At 36.3% G+C, this 19408-nt stretch overlaps 1 protein-coding gene across 1 annotated transcript in view; it reads right to left on the bottom strand.

The window, feature by feature from the left end:
• The window catches only part of PLA2R1 (phospholipase A2 receptor 1), a 36561-nt gene that overhangs the window by 5254 nt on the left and 11899 nt on the right, over positions 1–19408 (bottom strand). The window contains exons 9-25 of the mRNA XM_039700545.1: positions 18075–18182; positions 16344–16456; positions 14190–14359; positions 13002–13204; positions 12564–12709; positions 11887–11971; positions 11389–11521; positions 10857–10892; positions 10224–10381; positions 7711–7775; positions 7287–7390; positions 5849–5991; positions 4925–5042; positions 4004–4134; positions 3295–3430; positions 1595–1833; positions 688–856 (exon numbers count right to left, since the gene is read on the bottom strand). Of these exons, the coding sequence (XP_039556479.1) occupies positions 688–856; positions 1595–1833; positions 3295–3430; positions 4004–4134; positions 4925–5042; positions 5849–5991; positions 7287–7390; positions 7711–7775; positions 10224–10381; positions 10857–10892; positions 11389–11521; positions 11887–11971; positions 12564–12709; positions 13002–13204; positions 14190–14359; positions 16344–16456; positions 18075–18182 (2257 nt within the window). The remainder of the gene's footprint in view (positions 1–687; positions 857–1594; positions 1834–3294; positions 3431–4003; positions 4135–4924; positions 5043–5848; positions 5992–7286; positions 7391–7710; positions 7776–10223; positions 10382–10856; positions 10893–11388; positions 11522–11886; positions 11972–12563; positions 12710–13001; positions 13205–14189; positions 14360–16343; positions 16457–18074; positions 18183–19408) is intronic.

Here is a 19408-nt window from a genome sequence, read left to right as displayed (position 1 = left end):
ACCTTGCTGGATTACAACAGCAGCATCAGGACAATAAATGATAGTGCATGAGCTAGCCAGGGGCCCAAGTGACCAACACCACTGAACAGGAACGATTGCAAGAATTGGATGCTGCCACAAGACCCTGCAGTCTGAATGGAGTTCCAGACCTGAATTCTGGATTCAACTGAAGCTCAGGTGAGTGACAGCATTGCAGGAAACACAACATGTTTTAGGATACGGAAAAATATTCTTTACTAAAAAAAATTGCACAATCTTTGGTGTGTTCATCAGCAAAGATATGATAAATTTTTCACCTTGCTCTAAATGCTTCCCTTCTCCCATCCCACAGTTAATTTCAGCCAACTGGATTTATTTCCATTCAAGCTAGGTCACTAACAATCCTCATTTTTCACAGATAATATAGTGTTCACTGAAGAGACAGAGTAGGTAATTTTCATGTTTCTTTTCTATTATGAAAGTTCTATTTCCATTCTCCTACAGATAAGACCTGATGGCCAACATTTTATTGGAAAAAAATGGTTTCAAAAATAGGAAATAAAGAGAAATACACTTCAGTTTTAAGTAATATTCAGCCTTGCTTAACATTGCTTAACCTCTAACCAATTAACCTCCTTTCACATGTTTCCACTGTCAGTACACACACTTGCAGAGGCGAAGATTTAATATAAACCTTGAGTGACTTACTAGGTGGCACATGGCAAACTGCTCCTTGCAGAGGTTGCTCACAATTGGCACTTTTCCAGTGCCCTGAAGTATCGATGTAAACACAGCTGCCAAGGGCCTGGGACTCATCGTCTTCCCAGAAGGTAAACAAAGACCTGGTCCCATCTGACCATTCAAAGTTAAGCCCGTTCTGCCAAAACAAATTTCAGATTATTTTTCTAATATAATTTAGCATCCCACAAGTTAATCTTCTTTTGGTGGCATGCTCACCAGAATTACAGAATGTCTTAACTTTCTAAAGGCCCAGCAAGGATCAACAAAAGGCAGAGCCAAGGATCCTCCTAATGCCCTTTTTGGATCGGTAAACAAAGACCTGGTCCCATCTGACCATTCAAAGTTAAGCCCGTTCTGCCAAAACAAATTTCAGGTTATTTTTCGAATATAATTTAGCATCCCACAAGTTAATTTTCTTTTGGTGGCATGTTCACCAGAATTACAGAATGTCTTAATTTCCTAAAGGCCCAGCAAGGATCAACAAAGGTAGAGCCAAGGATCCTCCTAACACCCTTTTTGGATATGACAAACTACATCTAATTTCTATTTTCAGCAAGCAGTTATTTGGGCCATTGGGCTACTGTGATGAAACAATGAAATTTCAATGTCAACATTACAAGAGATTTTTTCCCCATCCCACGTTTTTAAAAGGTATCTGTGGCTTTTCATTTTCAGTAGTCTTTATGCCAAACTGGCTGTCACTGGATGTACATATTAGGTTAAAAGGGAAAAAAAAAAAGAAAAGAAAGGTTAAGGCTCATATTTTCCTGGGTTTCATCTCTAGATGCAAACTTTCTGTGACTTCAAATCAAGCTCACTAGCTTGCTACTGGAAAATCTCCTTTGCAGCATCACACCCCGAGCCTCCTACGTACGTCGGAAGTGAAGAGGCCGATCCAGTGGCTGTATCCCAGGCGGTTGATGATGATGGTGAGGAAGGCCTGGTGGTACTGGTCTGTAATGCTCACCAGCTCTGCACTGTTTGCCATGCAGGCTTGCAACGCTGAAGACCATGTGAAATTCCCACTTATTAGTTTGTACACTCTGTTTCCATACTCTAAAGTATCTGGCACAGGATACATATCGGATGCATTGACAAGATGTCTGGATGTGTCTGTTACAAACAGGAAAGAAAAAGAACTTATTTTAAAACAGACAGCTTGATCACAGCTCAGCAGCTTCTAAAAAAATATGAACTATCGTTACGAACAAATTAAACAATTGAAAATGCCTTGGTTTTAGGAAGGCATTGTGAAATTTAGAAAAAGAGAGCTCAGTTCAAATCCACTGCTGCTTTCTTTCATTTCAGTCTCCTTCAGAAAATAATTCAAAAAAGGGGAAATGGAATGCAGCAGGATGGCAGAAGCAAAGCACCAGCTCATCTTTCCAGGAACTGACACATCTGTTTGGACACTTGAGCAAATTTAGCAGTTCACTACTGCCAGCAAGAGGCTCTCTCACTACTCTCTTCCTTGCTTCCCTGCTCTTCCTGCTGCAAATTCCTTAGTCTGGTGTTCGCCTGATCCTGCACAAAGCTGACACAGCCTGTAAAAAGCTGCAGAAAATGACAGTAATTACACAAAAATAAATAAATAAAGCAGGAAGTGAGAAAAATATATGTAAGTTTTTTGCTGAATTAGCAAACTGAACTGCCTGATAGTTTGGGATAGTGCCATGGGTGTCCCACTGGGAGTCAGGATGGTCCAGGAGCACTCTGCTATGCATGGGGCAGTGCTGAGCTGCATTACAGCCAGGCCCATGGGCCACTTTCAGATCCACTGCCTTGCTGGGAAAATCTTCAATTGTAACAAATAGCATTTGAACCTTGTGAGTTCCCTTAGCTTTAACTGACAGTGCTTAGTGGGCAAGTGGCCATCTGATATATGAAGGTATATCTTGACCAGCCCACATCACTGGGATTCATTCCATGAAAATAAAATTTTTGGAGGTCTATGACCAAAAAAGGATAATTAGAGGAATGGGCTGTTCCCCAAATGGCCACCAGAGACCCTCAAAAGACCCCATCTCTAATCCAATGTAATATAAGCTCCAAGAAGTGATTTAAATATGCAAAAGAATTCACAGAACATTTAGCATATATGTACGAGTGAAAACAGAAGCCAAGCTCTATTCAATAAGCCAGTTGGGTCCACACTGTTCAGAAAAATGTATTTGCTAGGGTCTCTTCTGATCTAACATTGCAAGTTACAACCCCACACTAAATCGTATTTTCATCAAAATCACCCTCAGTTTAGCCTTTTGTGGTTAGTCTGTAGCCATGAGAGAAAATATGAAATTTCATCTCTATTTCTAATTCAAAGATACACTACAGAATGCTCAAAGTTAAGAGGAAAAGTTAATACAGAATGTTTTTTAGCAGTTACTTCTACATCCCAGCTATGGATTTATTAAATAGTGTAGAGCTAGTCTGTCTAAACAGCAAACTGTCTTAGAAATCTTTTATGTTCCCTGTTTTGGAGATACTTATAAAAAGTTGCTTCTAGATAAAAACAAAGTAAGACAAATTCCATAAAGTAAAAAAAGAGAACAGAAGCAAAGCAAGACAAAACCTTACCCTGAGTCTTTTGGCAGACAAACCCATAATTTTTCTGACAGTTTTCTAAGTACCATTTTCCCGTAAAATAAAAATTAGGGTTATTTGATACCAATGTACACAGTGGAAGTTGATCTTGAATGTTAAAATGCTGTCTCTGCAACCAACACAGAACCTTATATTAATTTAAATATACACCATGTAAAACAATACATAATTATTAAATTAAATTTAAGAGAATAATTATTTCAAAGTCTTTATAACAAACATTTTGGTAGAACAATGAACAGTGCCATAAATACAATTTGAAACAATAAAAAACCCTCATAATTAAAAAGTCAAAAGCTTTCAGTGAACAAACCAAAATGCTAACCCCAATTGGGACCAACATGTTGTAAAACAATGTATTAAACTAGGAAATTAATAATCTTGTTCCTAAGCTTTGCTCAGACCAAGCATGTAATATTAACCACATGATTCCAACTTTGCTGCTTAAAACCAGCTGCAAGAGAATGTGAGTAGAGCCACAAATTATGTGAATCTCTGTCTCAGTAGTGCATGTTTGCTGTTTCTAGTTGAGCCCGTAAATCTGTGCCCACAGTTCTTAGAAGCTGCAAAAATTAAGAGCAGCCTAAACTGCTGTAACAACTTTGGCCCTGTCTTATGGAAGTCACAATTTTTAGGGATAAAACCAACTTCTCACTGTCACAACCCCCCTGAAAATACTCACATCCACTAGTTCAACCGGTGACCAGTTGGAATATATCTGAGGATTTTCATTCAACCATTTTTCATAATCGTCACTCTGGAAACCAATCCAAACACTTGTTTTCCACCCATATAGATTCATTGTTATGAAAGCTATTAAATGAAACAGAAATAAAATAAATCAGTTAGATTTAGGCACAGATGAAGTCCCTCGCAACACACTAAAGCATTTTAAAAAATAATTTCCAATCCATGATGTTACACAGTTACTAGCAAATAAGAATGAGGGGCATTTCAGCATCATCTAACCATAAATTCAGTTAAATTGATTAATTGCAATTGGGTTAGGATCTAGTCCATTAGCTAAAAACATCAGTCCCACCACAACACAGTCCAACTGAAGAAGCTTTTCCCAATTTTGGTTGAAGGTTTGTCAACTTAAGATAGCTAAAGAGATTTCTCAACATCCAAATAAGTGATTTTACAAGTGTGTGTGAAATTCAACTACAGGTTTTTTATTAATCAGGTTCATAAATATTTCCAAATTTGCTGGCATTTATTTCTCTGACAGTTCCAGCCTGGTGCTATACTACAGATAAGATTTTAAGTACTATTGAATTACTTATTATCTAATAAAAATTAGATAATAGGGTAGAAATTTTAAATTGAAAATTTTTAAATGGGTATTCCATTTTTGGGAGTATTTTTAAAGCATGTTAAACACAAAAGAATTTGCAATTATTCCTTAAATGTATCTGTCATATATCTCAGCGAACCTTTAAATTTTGGCAAACTAAGAAACTTTAATGTGTTTAAAGCAGTGGAACCATGGGTAAGAGCTGAACAATCTTCTTTCCTAAATCTGTATCCAAGATTAAACTTTACTACAGCATCCTAATGAAGATGATGTGTTACTTATTTAACAATATTTCCAGCACTCCACCTTGCTCCAGTTCATCTTCCAGGATAGCAAGTGACCCATCATAGTTACTGCAGAATTCCTGTGCAGAGTACCAGTTTCTCAGATGTTCTGGATCCTTTGGAATTTGTATTAAAAAGCACTGTTTCAAAAAAGAAAACCAAACAAACACACTTGCTTTGTTTGCTTTCCTCCAGCCGTTTATCAATCACTAAGAGTGGTCACTAAAACATTTCACATGCTGTTACTGAATGTTAAATATTTCACTGGTTTCTGTCCTGCCATGGACATCTCCAGCATGCTCAGTGTTAGTTTTCAGCTGTGATCAGTTGTTTCAAGGCAAACAATCGAGGTTAAATTTATCCCTGCAGTCACTGCAGTGAGCACTGGGATAAATTCAGCCACCTCAATGCAGGCTGCTAATAAGGAACTTGGGCATTTAAGAGAAGCCAGATGAGACAGTTACCTTTTGACCCTCAATTGCAAATTCACTTTGGCTTATAATTACCTTTAATGAAGCCCATTTGAAACACCATGTTTCAGAGGACAGCAACAATTAGGGATCCATTTAGCACATCAAGAGGTTAGAGACCTCTTTTGAGATCATAAAAGACACTTGGAATTGTCATTTGTGGAAAAGAGAGGATGGAGCAGGCTTTTTATGGCAAAGGGACAAATACAATTGCATAGCTTTTGCATATATGAGTATTTACTCCCTGAAACTAAAGTAAAAATTTTAATGCCTTGTTAAGACAGCTTCTTAAAGTGTGGACAGCTACTTAACAGCAATAAATCTTGGTGTTACCATGTCAGTGGTTATAAACCTAAGAGCTCTCTTTTAAAAAAAACAATAAAATCTTCAAATATTAAGTAATCCTTAAGTACAATTTCTGTCCTAGGTATGGAATGCATTTTGAACAGTGAAACAGCATAAAAAAAAGGTTTTACTTTGAATCCAAAGTGCAACCAGCCTTTGGGACATGCTCCTTGTTGGTTCGGGTCTTTTGGAATCTCTTTCTCTATCTTCTTTGGAATTTTACGTTTACAAATGCAGGGAAGAGAAACAGTACAGTTTTCATCACCCCAGAGTCCTGAGCAAAAAGAAAAATCACAGTTCAATATTGGTTTGAGAATTGGAAAAGGTTTTTTTCTTAGATAGCTTAGATATTGTTTAGCATTTGAGTAACAAGAGATTCTACATCAAATACATACAATTTGAACATACTGCATTACAGTGGATTTGATGGTTCATGGGCACATCCTTTTATTTCCAGTTTAATTTTATCAAGTAAAACCAATTCCTCTACAGTGAGTCAAATAACATATGACTCTAAAACCACTTTTTTTAAAAAAATAAGAAAAAAAAAAAAAAGATGCCTTCCAGATAAAATAGTTTGACTTCCTTACATTGAAAATTTTTGGCAAGATCCAGGTGATATGAAATGCTGATCTGCTTAGGAGGAAAACACACTTTTCAGGAAACTCAACAAATTTTTGGCCAGCTCCCACCTTTGGCTAGCTGAGAGGGGAGGGTGGGCATCTCTTCCTTTTACCTGATACTAAATAATGCAATGGCAAACTCTAACATTTATAAGTCATGAACCAAAACCCAACAAATATGTGTGAAAAAAAAGGTTTTATGTTTCTTCAGTATTGACCTTCCAGCCTGGGATTATAAGACTACAGCTGCATTAATCTTCTTCAGCTCTTCTCACAAATACAAAGCTGGCTATTTTTATTTTCCTTGGAACCTGACCTGTTTGCTTTATCATATGACTTGCAGATCATCAGAAAACAGACAGTGTAAAATGATAGAAGTCACTAAACCAGCAGTACTGTGACTCTTTTTTTAATACCCTAATGAAATATTGAACTTTTGCCATGATTGAAAGGCTAGCACCAGAATTATGGCACCCAAAAATCCCTCAGTACATTGGCTGTGGGATCAAAAATAAGGTAGAAACCCGAGTACTTAAAGTCATCTGCTGATAGAAAAACAGTTTATAGATGTAGGAAAAATTCTTGCTAAGTCTATGTGGGTCATTTGGTTGTGAGAAAACTACGAACACCAGCAATGCATTAACATTACTGCTGTTCCACATAAAAGCCCATTAATACTGAGGTATCAATATCACTGGAATATTTGTATTTTGACATTAGAGAGCTGTAACTATTAATATACTTTTAAAACCTAGTCTTTGAGCATGTTAATGATATTTCACTATTCTTTCCTTAATCATAGAAGCAGTCATGAAAATTATAACCATGGAATAGGATTTTAACATGGACTGCATTTCTCAAAAGCAATGAAAAAAAATATTCTGTTGTTTGGCCAACAACAGAATCAAGTTACAATTACTGCAGCAAAAGGAAATATAAAAGAAACCTGTTTGTGATGAAATGAAGCCACATCTTTTCCCTGGTTTCTGCAGATCTCTTTCCCTCCCTTCATCCCAGTTCTGGTATGTTACTGGTGATTCATCTCTCCAGCTGCACAGAAACATTAAGAACAAAGTTTCATTTTTTCCTATCCTTACCTAAAATTGCACCTTCCGTTAAAGGGTTCAAAAGGAGATGCAAGGGAGAAAGTAAACAAAAAACCACTGTGACCAAGGTCAATATAAATGTATTTTACAAATGTCAGAAGGAATACTGCAATGTGGAGATAAAACAAGAGCAATATTACCCTGAATGACATTTACATGAGAATTGAAATTGGCTATCCCACACAGTCACCAAACTGCTTTGGCCCATCATAGGGGGACAGGGCATGCACACCTCACAGCACTGTGGCACACACGAGTTCTTACCGAAACTCATCACTGAGGTTTTCTGCGTGCAGTCCAATCCACCAGTGAACATCACTAGTCGACAGCTATAAAAGAAATGTTTAGTTGTGTTTAGATGTTGTTTCCCTTCTACCAATGCATTAACAAACTCCTAAAGTCAGATGTGTATTCAGGTAGCATCTCCACTGGGTTCCAATGGGAAGAACAAGTGCTAAATCCTGCCCATGTTAATTCATGTAACTTCAGTGGGATTATTCACTTGAGTGGAGCATGATTTAGCTCCCATATTTCCACAGGATTGCCGAAGTGTCTTCTGTAACCTAGGAATTTACAGTTATTAGGAATTTACAGCCTATCTGATTTGAAAAGACTGTCATGTTAGACCATAATTTGTTTTCCCCCAATTCCTAAAATGAAACAATAGCAAATATTTCCTTTAAGCAGTAATACAGTGCTGATCCTCAATGTTTCCAAAATGCTTTCTGAACATTTACTAACTTCGTATGGTTCATACCAGAGTATTCTAGAGATGCTTTCCAGATTGATTGCTGTTCCCATGAAAGGAGCTAGACCTTTGCTTCTAAAAGGGCAAGTGTTATTGAAAAGCCACGGAAATAATATAATTCCAACAGCCACGTGTTATTGCTTTGTTGAATTGATTCTAGTTTCAGCTATGAATTGGTTTCACTTCAGGGTTAGCCACTCAATCACAGTTTGGGGACTTTTGGAAGAAGAAAAAACAAAAAGTTCTGAATGTGCAGGACACTAGAGAAGCCACCCTGTATCTGTAAGGTGCTTTTTTTTTGTCAGGAAGAACTGAAGTCCAGCCTGTGTTGTGCTTCCACACTGTCCTTTGAGTTACAGTTAGGCTTTCTCCAGCTCACATCTTATTTAGCAATATCAAATGAAGAAAAACACATTTCTGACAAAAGACTCTGGAATGCTCTCCGATTTGGTATTGCCTGGCCCCTGAGTTTAAGTTTTCTAATCACAGCACTCCAGCTACATACTACAGTTTTTAAAGAAATAGTGAAAAATGTGATTCCAAATTCCACGCTAAGGAATTTTAACCAAGTTCTCAAATGACACATGCAAAGTCTATTTGGACTGCTGAGTATTATTTTAGTGATTGCCATACTTACTCCTACTTCCACAGGAAAATAGCTACAATCACTCAGGGACAAATGTGGCTATGCTGAGGAAGAACAGCCAAACCCAGCAAGCTTTAAAATAGCTGTATATGTTGTATTTTGAGACAAAACTCTTAGGAAGTTAAGCTGATTTCCAGTATAAAGAGACTAAACTTGGCTTTTTCATTGCAGACTGCTCATAAACTTTTGAAACACCCACTAATTTTAATGATCAATCCAGTTTTAAAAGATCACATGTAAGTAAACATTACTTTAAAGCAGAAATCTGTTTCTCCATTTTAAGTGATCTTAAGTTGGAAATATATATATATATATCTATAGACATAATTGATATATTTTTTTAAGTAATAAACATTCAGAGTTAGATAATGTAGTAATTACATCTCATTACAGCCTCTGGTAAATGTGGAAGAAGACAAGACAGCATAGCCAGTTATGTTGCTTTTCATTTCAAACTTTTTCTGCCATGATCTATTGGTTTAAATCTATTTCATCATGCTTTAATATGAAATTACTTAAATAGGAGATTCAAATTATACATAATTCCTTGCAAACTGAGAGACTCCATATTACTACAACATAATTCTTTTATGTTTCTGTTACAAATTAAAAACAGAGAAGGGCTGTACACAATAACTGTGGGCCAAGAGCTTTTCTACCCAGAACTAGATGTTATTTTAAAGATTACACTACAATATCCCTTGACATTACCGCTGCAGAATTTTGTTTTCAGTAAGGCAGACAGAATATTTGCAATAACTTTTAAAATTGTCATTATTTTGGTTTTACTGAGAACACCTAAAAGGAAACAGACTCAATTTCCTGGGAATTCATCTGCTTGTGAAGCTATTTCTCACTTTCAAAGCTGTTTGTTACATGAGAAAGGTTCTAGAGAGTTTCTGCTGTAAACCTGAGGAGGAAATTTAGAGGAAAATGTCTTTTTTTTTCCCCATATAAAAATCCATTGTCACAAGGAGGAACCATGACAGCTGCTCTTGGCCAGGGAGGAGTGGGCAGAGAGGAAGAAGCAGAGAGGGATGTACACCACACACGAAACACACTTTTCTCTTTGCCCCCAATTACCTTCCCAGCTTTGGGATAGGAATCTAGCTTTTGCTCCTCTTGGGTCTTTTAAGCCAGATTGATCAACATGCTCAATAAGAGAGCTGGTTCTGCAGATTTGAAGTGTTATTGGCTTCTTAAGCAAAATAGGTCTTCAGGGAGAGATATGGGAAATGAAGACAGCAAGAACATTATTTCTAAAGTAAAATGTCCTTTGGATTCTACCTGGAATAACAGGGGACAGATTCTCTGAAAGATACAGCAGAAAATAGCCAGTTACCACCTAAAGGTTTATTTTTTAAAAGGGGTGCTAGTTCTTACCTTCCTTATTTTATTCTGAATAAAGGTTTGTTCACCAGAAGAATTTATTATTGCCAATTCACCACGAAGCCAGCCACAGACAAACTTACAGGTTTCCCATTCTGCAGGGCTGACATGGAAAAGATATTCTGCTCCTTGATAATATGACCAGGGCAGCTCTAGAAAATGAGAAAAAAGAGTCAGTGGTGTGCAGGGGTAAAAAACTCATTTCAGGTCTCATCTTTTTTTACCCCCATGGCCTGCCTGCAACCACATGTCAGAGGACAAATATGCCACTAAAAACAGCAGAACCATATTTAACATATCAATTTGTGGTGACATAAAATGGAGTATGACTTTGGTTTTTTTCATGATACTCTATCCCCTGAGACTGCAGTAATATCAAGAGCAGTATCTGATGCTCTGGTGTTCCTAAACAACAGTGGCAGATTTGATCTGTAACAAATAGATCCTACAGAGTTCCTTACTGTACATTTTCAACATAGAATATTTTTGTTATTTTATTTTTAACAAAAGCTTAAATTGTATTTCCAAGTGATATTGTTTCAAAATGAGAAAAAGGATCCTACAGAGTTCCTTACTGTACATTTTGTGATATTGTTTCAAAATGAGAAAAACAAAATATTTTCATACCAGCTGTGTACCAAACTGGACTCATTGGTTTGACACCTAAAAAAAAAAGTACAAACGAAAAATCATTAAGAATATTGCTATTCTTGTTCAGGGATAAAAAAGGGAGATAAACCTTAAAATTAAAGTGGAATAAAAATAATTGCTGTGCTCACTAAAAGATATTTACAGTCGTTTTTATGAATAACGACTTAAAAAAGGGAGATAAACCTTAAAATTAAAGTGGAATAAAAATAATTGCTGCGCTCACTAAAAAACATTTACAGTCATTTTTATGAATAACGACTTTACCAGTTAATTGGAAATACCCATTCAATCTTGCTGTATGTTTTTAAATTGACTGTTCACATTAGAGCTGTTAACTGGACAACAAACCTAAGTGGAATAACCCATTTGGCTTTGCCATGATTTCATGCAGAAGACCAGTGAGAACTCCAGAGGTTGCTAAAAAGGAGACTTTTAGATATTTTGTCTTGTCTCTACTGAATTGCAAGTAATGTGTATAACAGCCAGTGCATGATAATTAACATTCTACCTTTTGGTATTTTGCATATCCATTCACGCTTTTCTTTGCAGTGTGCTGGAAAGACTGTTCTGTTTACTTTGAACACACCACAGTTTCTTGAGTCATCTTCAAGATACTTGTCCTCCAAAAATGAAGATACAACCTGAAAACAGCACATTGATTCTCTTTCACTGACAGCCCGAGATGAGGCATTTAAAAACCTCATCAAGGAGAAAAGGGAACAGTTTAGACATGTGTGTACAACAGGAACAGCTAAGCAACAACTAGAGGACTGCCTAAATTATGATGGTAAAATACAAATAATAGGGTCCATAGTCATGTTCTCCTAAAGTCCTGTCCAACTATCAGATTTCTTCTTCATAAAAATAAGTGAATAGCTATGAAACTTAACAACTTTTTTATATGATTAACAGCAGTTGCCCACATCTAAAAGCCTTTGCCTCAGTTCAACATATGCTCAGCTGTGACTTGAAAGGTTACTGAAATACAGAGTAAACAGATAGTTACAGGTGTTCTGTCAGACCACTGCCACGTCCCTCCAGAAAGTGCACTTCTTTTATTAAATCCAATCCAGAACTGTCTCTCTTCTGTTCTATAACAGAAACAAAGAAAATAACATTTCTCATGCACTTTTTCCTTAGCCATTTCAGAAATAATTTTTAATCGTACAAATACACATATTAATATTAATTTCTTCTTGAATTCAATATATCATTCCATAATACACTTCTTAACTTTTTAAGAAAGTAAAGTAAAATTTGTAAAAATTTATCGTACAAATACACATATTAATATTAATTTCTTCTTGAATTCAATATATTATTCCATAATACACTTCTTAACTTTTTAGTATCCCTGAAGTAAAATTTGCTTTCCTACTAAAATGTTAGATTATGTTTTACAAGATGAAAACATTTAAAATAGGATTAAAATGGTAGAACCTCCATTTCAACGAGGAATGTTAATTCACAAAAACACCACCTTGACAACAACAGCTGCTCAACATTTACCACAAAGCTCATCTTCAAAACGAATCACATTGCAATGCTGCTGATGCATCTCACCCATTTTTAGTTCACGTTAGAGTACGGACTTTTTTGGACACTAGTAAAGAGGATGGCAAAACGTCAATTGTAGGTTAGTATGATTATGATAAATCTTGTTGATGTTAAAAATATATTTACCTATCAAAAATGGTATATAATAAATTGTTTAAAAATGTCTCTTCATAGATGTGGCTAAAACTAGCAAGATGGGCTCCAAAATCTTGACATAACGCTTCTGCTTCATCCCATGTTCTTCTCATCAGAACTTTTTCGTTGTGAAATATCTGCAATAAAATAAACTTTGTCATAAATGTAGTTCATTTTAGAGAGCAGCTTTTTCAGAAACCCATAAAAATCAAATATTAGTTATAGTTTTTCCAAACTAAAGCCAGGTATATTCAAGCATAGCTCTGATTCTTGTTACTTTCTCTCACTTTTAAATGCAGTACAGGACGGTAACGGGAAATTTTTGTTTGTTGAGTGAAAGAAATAATGCCTCATCAAAAGCGTTTTAGGAACAGCATATCCTTAAGCTGATATAGAGTCAGAAAAACTCAAAGCAAGTATGACATGTACCTTGTAGCAGTTGAGCAGATTAGGTTCTGACTCCCATCCAAAATAGCAGGAACTCGAATATTTCTGAAAAGTAAGTTCAGGTTCTTCATAAGAATTGACTTTTTGCTTGCACAATGACATTGCCTTGAAATTCTCGCAGCTTTTCACCTCCCAGTAACCAACAGGGTGCTCCCCTCGCATAGCCACACATCCTCCAGAATGACCTAGACATGGGAGTAAGTGCTGAATGTCAGAATAAAACATCTGAATTTCATAATTTCTTTGGTCAAGTTGCTGTTTTATTGACATGGGTTTCTGGATAAAACCTTAATGAACTTACAAAACTAGCAAATTCTTTGGTCAGCAGCCAATTTATAAGCCTCTCTTGGCTGGCTTGAGCTTGTAAAATGAACCAGGACAAACAGTTCCTCTCACAAAATGCAGGAGAAGAAATGCAATTAAAAACATTACTTTTGCAAAATGCAGTAGTAAAACAATAAATGCAAAGAGTCCAAATCAGAGAGCCACTAATGAAACGGAGCATCTTTATAAATATGTCTCTGTTTTTAGGTATTGCTTGGTGGTTTATGCTTCAAAGGTTGAACAAATGTTTCATATTTTCTTTTTTTTTTTTTCCCTAGGAATATTTTCCTAAGAATTACTATGAAACAAACAAGATCAAACTAAAGGGGAAGAAGAAGAATTAGAAATCTCCACACTGTTACTCACAGAAATGTTTCTGGCAAACTCTGGCCTATTTTTCATATAGAATGCAAATTTCAAACTGTTACTGAATAAAATTAATGATTTTCTAGGATCTTTTGCTGGGAGTTTCAGGAAGACCTTGAAAAACTCATGAAGAAATGTATGGAAAGCATCAAGTTTGGTTTTTGACGTTCTTTAAAAATATGATTTATGCAACAAATGTATTATAGTTCATAAAGGAATGTATGCAAAACACCTCATGGGAAAATAAGAATTTCAGGGATTAGCTGTGTCTGTAAGGAGGGCCTGACTGTGGGCAGCCTCAGGTTATAGAGCCAACAGCAGATGTAAATTTCTCTCTCTGCCCTCTTGGCCAGGCAGGGAGGAAGGGACTGGGACTCTTCAGTCCCTGCTAAGCCACTGGTGCAGTGGAGGAGCGAGCACCCTCCCATTTCCCAGTTTCCATTTCCAAGCCTTTGCATTTTTCACCAGCATGCTACTCACGTGGCTGGTACTTGTTCCAGTTTGTGTAGCTCACAGAGCGATTCTTGCCTGCTGTACTGAGCCAAAAGTATTCTCCTGTGTTGTTAAGGTCTTGCAATCCTATCCAAAAGTAAGCGCTCTCAGATTCTGCCATGCTGCGGATCATGCTGTTGATAAAAGCTTGTTCAAACCTTAATAAAATAATCACAACAAAGGTTTTAGAATAATACAGGTAAATTGGTATTTCACTGAATAGCTCTCATGACATTATTTAAATTTTCTCAGAAGAGAATGATATAATGGAAGTACTTAATATTTTTTACAGAATGCTGTGGGGAACTTTAGGCACAAGTCTGTAGCACAAGCCACAATTTATCCTTATTTTTTCAGCACTTGAGCACAGAAAAGAAACACTAGAATCAGATCTTATAATCTCAGTGCTTGAACTGCAAGATGTAAAGACAGAATGCATTAATGACGCACAAATTAAAACACGAAACTCCATGTATGAAGGAAAAATGTTAGTGGGGTCTGAAAAGGCTCCAGAAGAAAGAAAAGAAAAATCTCTGCACAGAAGTGTCCTACTGAAACCAGCAGACACACAAACCAGCACTAAGAAACCAGACCTGAAGGACTCAAAGCACCAGCTGAACTGACTACCAAGAGTCACTTTTTTCTTCTTTGATTTCTTCACTGAAGTTATGTGAGAGATACACACCTTTTTGCAAGTTACAACTGCTGCACATAGTAATCCAATTCTCACTTAAATGCAATTAGTTCTGACATAACTGTTACACAAACTCTGGAAAGGATGGCTAAATATAAGGATGACATTAACGCAAAAAAATGGAATGCAGCAATGTGATCAGTGTTACAGTATCTGTAACACTGTGAATAACTCAGAACTTGTATTTAATTTTCATTTCCTCTGCGTGTACTCTTATGTCTACCCTCCTTCTTCTACAATTTAATGAACATTTTAGGATCAGTAATTGAAAAGTTTTTGCAGTTTTCACTCCAGAACAACAAACCCCAGCAGTAATTTAACAAGACCACTAAATTAACATGCTTTTGCTACTCCTTGCTACTGCTGCTAACTGGAACTGGGAATAACATCATAATTAGTGATGGTTACACTGAGAAGTGAAAAAATAAAAAAAGCAGAAACAGACAGATGACATGATTCTAGTGATGTGCAGCATGCCCTCAGCTCCCTGCCACACTTGGGCTGCCGATGCTCAGCTGCAAGAACTTGTCCCTTATTCTCCCTGAATATTTGTTACACTACAGCTCAGTGCTGCACACCCTGTGCTCAGTCCTGGAGCCACTGGGCAGAGCAAATTCCCACTGATGTAAATCCTTATGTAGGGTAGCCAGTGGTTTCCTAAAATACCCACCTACTATTTATCTGATTGCTGGGGGTTACTTCCCCTGGTCTAAAGGGAGCAGATGTTTCCTCCTTGTATTTTTGGGGTTTGGGGTTGGTTTTTTTTGTTATTTAGGTTTTGGGTTTTTTTAACAATAAATATGCAGCAGTTAAAGTATCAATGTCTTTTATCTGTTAGCATGTCAAACTTTAATGGAAAGCCAGCATAAAGGGTAAATAACAAAGGGAGCAGAGAAAACCCAAGCATCTGGACATCTATAGAGGAGAAAGCTCTTGCTAAAGCTGGAATAAAGGCAAATAAGAATAAGGCATGGGAAAACAGCGACAAATGCTTTCAAACATTCACTCTCTTACCCTATTTGCTGAGAAACCACGAAAAATAAATACATAAATAGAAACATTTATAAAACATTAATTGATTTGGATTAAAATTTTATATTTTTTAAACTATAAAAATCAGTATATTTTTATTTTTCAGTACATCCTCCAAGTTCACCAATAAAGTTTCTTAAAGATGTTACATACCCCTGCAGAAATAATTTCTGCATGCCCAAGTGTGCACATTGCTACAAGTGTTTATTAGCCTAACAGTTGCCTTTTACTAAATTTCTTTTCAATTAAAAAGTAAGGCAAAGCACACCTTTGATTTTAGCCGATGTTAGTAATTATGCTCACCTCTCAAGCAATTATCATTTCACAATGGTGATATGTTTTGCCATGCAACACTTTATAAAGTTAGAATAGCTCTTGTTAGAGGTATCTTCACACTGTCTAATAGGATTAACTACCTGTTTGTTACTGACACAAGTGCAGGTGGGCAGAAATAACCACTGGAAGCATGTTCAAAACTTCGAGGGGTACTGTCGATTTTGTAACAATATCCACCATGTCTTTCCCATCCCTTAAAAGAAATGAACATTATTTTATAGATTGTTAATTATTGTATAGTTGTTAAAAACTTGGCCCCCTTTTGTCTGATGATCCCTGGCATCCCGATAGATCTTTCCTTTCCTACCATGGTTGAAGAGCAGTTACCCTCAAGGTCACTGAAAATGTGGATATCAGATGAGCCAGAACACTGTGCCCACAGTCAGCCTGCCTCATTTCATCTCATTATTAGTCTTTTACTTCATTCACCCCAGGGTGTCCAAAAGACACCACCTGGACAGGCATAAGTTCTGCTGGCATGAGTTCCTGCAGCAAAACTGCTTGGATTTATGATTAACTGTTTTAAATAAGCAAGAGGATAAAGAGATAATACACTCTCTTAATCTTTAGATCAACTGAATGTAACTTTTTTCACATTAGAAAGAAAAGTATCATAGCCAAGGGACTGTAAGAGGGTTCAGCAAATGTTTTTACAGGGTGTGAAACACCAAGAAGCAGAAATTTATCCTGAGTAGAAGTTGCTGGAGTGGGTCTAAATACTTATGACCAGTGGCTCAATATCTCAAGACTTAATCCTGAGGGGCAAGGGATTAAGAAGAAGTTGAAGTACTCTCAAACCGCTGGCTACAGCTTGTCAAGAAAACCTCGATGCTCTGCACATTTTTCACCCAGTCAGGATTGTGACAAACCTTTCTTAGGCTAACAACACACAAAATTCTTGAGTGACAAAATACATTGGTCCAAATGAAATAAATGCAGTCACCCTAAACTTTTGGAAATGTTAAGCTGGAATCAAGCAGTAATGTCCATAATGGTATGACAAGAACTCTGGATCTGGACACTACATCTGGGAAAAGACTGCATCTGACTCCAAAGAGTTCAGCTTCAACCTTCTTAAAATTCAGCTGAACTGGTTGCATTTCTTCATTTCCCAAGAAACAAGACAGGAAATGAAAAAAAGGAAAACAATGAGGTAAAGAATAAAGCATCTTAGAAAAGAGAGATTTTTTTTCCTCCACAGTTTTGAATATAACAGAAATTCAACAAGTTTCCTCTTTCCACACTGTGAAAAGGAACAAACTAAGCCATATTTTAACACACTTCCTTTTACTACCAGAACACAGAGCCTAAATGCCTGAAAATATGATTCAATCTCCTAGTTAGACAGCTGTGCTCCTTCCCATTTGTGTTTAAAAGCAAATGTATAAGTGGAAGAGTTCACCCTCCATGTCAATGAAACTGGTAGGTTTTCACCCTGACATTCCATTTCAATGTATGAAAACCATGTGTGGGATGAGGCATCATATAACAGCCATTATTTGCACAGATGGTAGACAAAAGGGCTTCACTTTTGATCTAGAAAGAAATAGGAACTTGGGTCACAATCACTGATGAAACAAAAAGCCATGAAAGGCATCTTGTGAAGGCTTTTAATTTTACATTGAAATTTAGTTTACATACTTTTAAAGCAAACAATGTGATTTTTCCAAGCAAAACATGCCATGTCTTTAATATGAAGACCTAAAATTACCTCTCTATTTGCATCCATATGTTCTGTATCTGTATTTAGAGGTTACCTACATAATTCTGTGTCATTAACATAGTTATAAAACAACCACAAACCCACATACCTCTGGACAATTTGATTCCAGTTCTGGAGAGACACTATTAAATTCCCCTGCTTTTTTGCAGATATAGTAAGATTTGTCTTCACATTTTTTAATCCTCCAATGTCCTTCCTAAGGAATAAAAGAGAGTATATTCCATATATACCCATATTCTCATGTATATCTATACAAACATTAGATCACACTCTCTCTTCCTCTTTTAATTCTTCACCAAAAAAAAGTATTTTTTATCACTCCATTTACTTATCCTTAGATGGTCCATTTATTTCTACCAACACTGCCAGCAGGACATCCAAAATCAATCATACAAATGGGTTTGTCTCTTTCACTCAGTCTTCAGGATGTAAAGCATCTTAATTAACTAACACCATGGCCATGCCAGAGCAATTTTCTTTCTAGCTATCACAGATCTTTGTGAGATTAATCTCTGTATTTGAACAGTCCTTACTCAAGATATTACAAACATGGTATCATAGAATTTTCACACATCTGTACACACTGGACATATACCAAAAATAATGCTTGAAAAATTTTATCTCACACCTATTTTCCTCTGTATTTTACATTTTCATTTGTTTGTTTACACTTGCAAACTGAGTAAAATACAACTTTGGAATCTAAAACCCCCCATTGTTCCAAAGTCCTATTTTCTGTTTCCAGTAGGAACAGAGTTTTCCCAGTCATTGTAATTGTCTTGGTTTTCCCCTTAAGTTAAAGACTGCAACCTGGACCCACTACTGTAGAGACAACAGAAACTCTTGATACAGTTTTCACACTCAGACAAAACATATTTTGCAAAAAAAAATTAAATTATAGTGCTACTTATGCAAGCCATGTATTGGTTAGTTTTAAGTTATGTTAATTGCAAAAGTAAAGTAAATGTGTGACCACTTTACAAAAGAATAGACACTGCCATGAATACCAACAAAACAGGACAGTGTTGTTTTAACATCCTTTCCTGTTTTACAACCCTTAACTCATCTGGTATCAATCTCCTGCTATCAACTTCTATATTTCTTTTAGACCTAGACTACTGTTTTGAAAGATACTCCATAAAATTTATAGACATTTACACAAAGATAATACAGGCACAGCTGAAAGTTTTTCAAAACATAAATTTGAAACTTTCAAGACAAGAACTTATGCATCATAAATTACGATACACACTACTTGAATTTTAAATTACTTTATCAAAATACCCACTCATATTTGTTTTCTTCCATTTGCCAGGCTTTATATATGTAGTACTTTTTATTGAAAGTAAGCTCAAAATCTGTGATTTTCTGTGCATCAGTACTGAAGAATGCATTGGTTTCTAAAGGCTGTACTGCATTTAT

This window comes from Passer montanus, unplaced genomic scaffold (genome assembly GCF_014805655.1).
Source record: "Passer montanus isolate IOZ18808 unplaced genomic scaffold, ASM1480565v1 scaffold1, whole genome shotgun sequence".
NCBI classification, from domain to species: Eukaryota; Metazoa; Chordata; class Aves; order Passeriformes; family Passeridae; genus Passer; species Passer montanus.
This window is presented reverse-complemented; position numbering and strand designations above follow the sequence as displayed.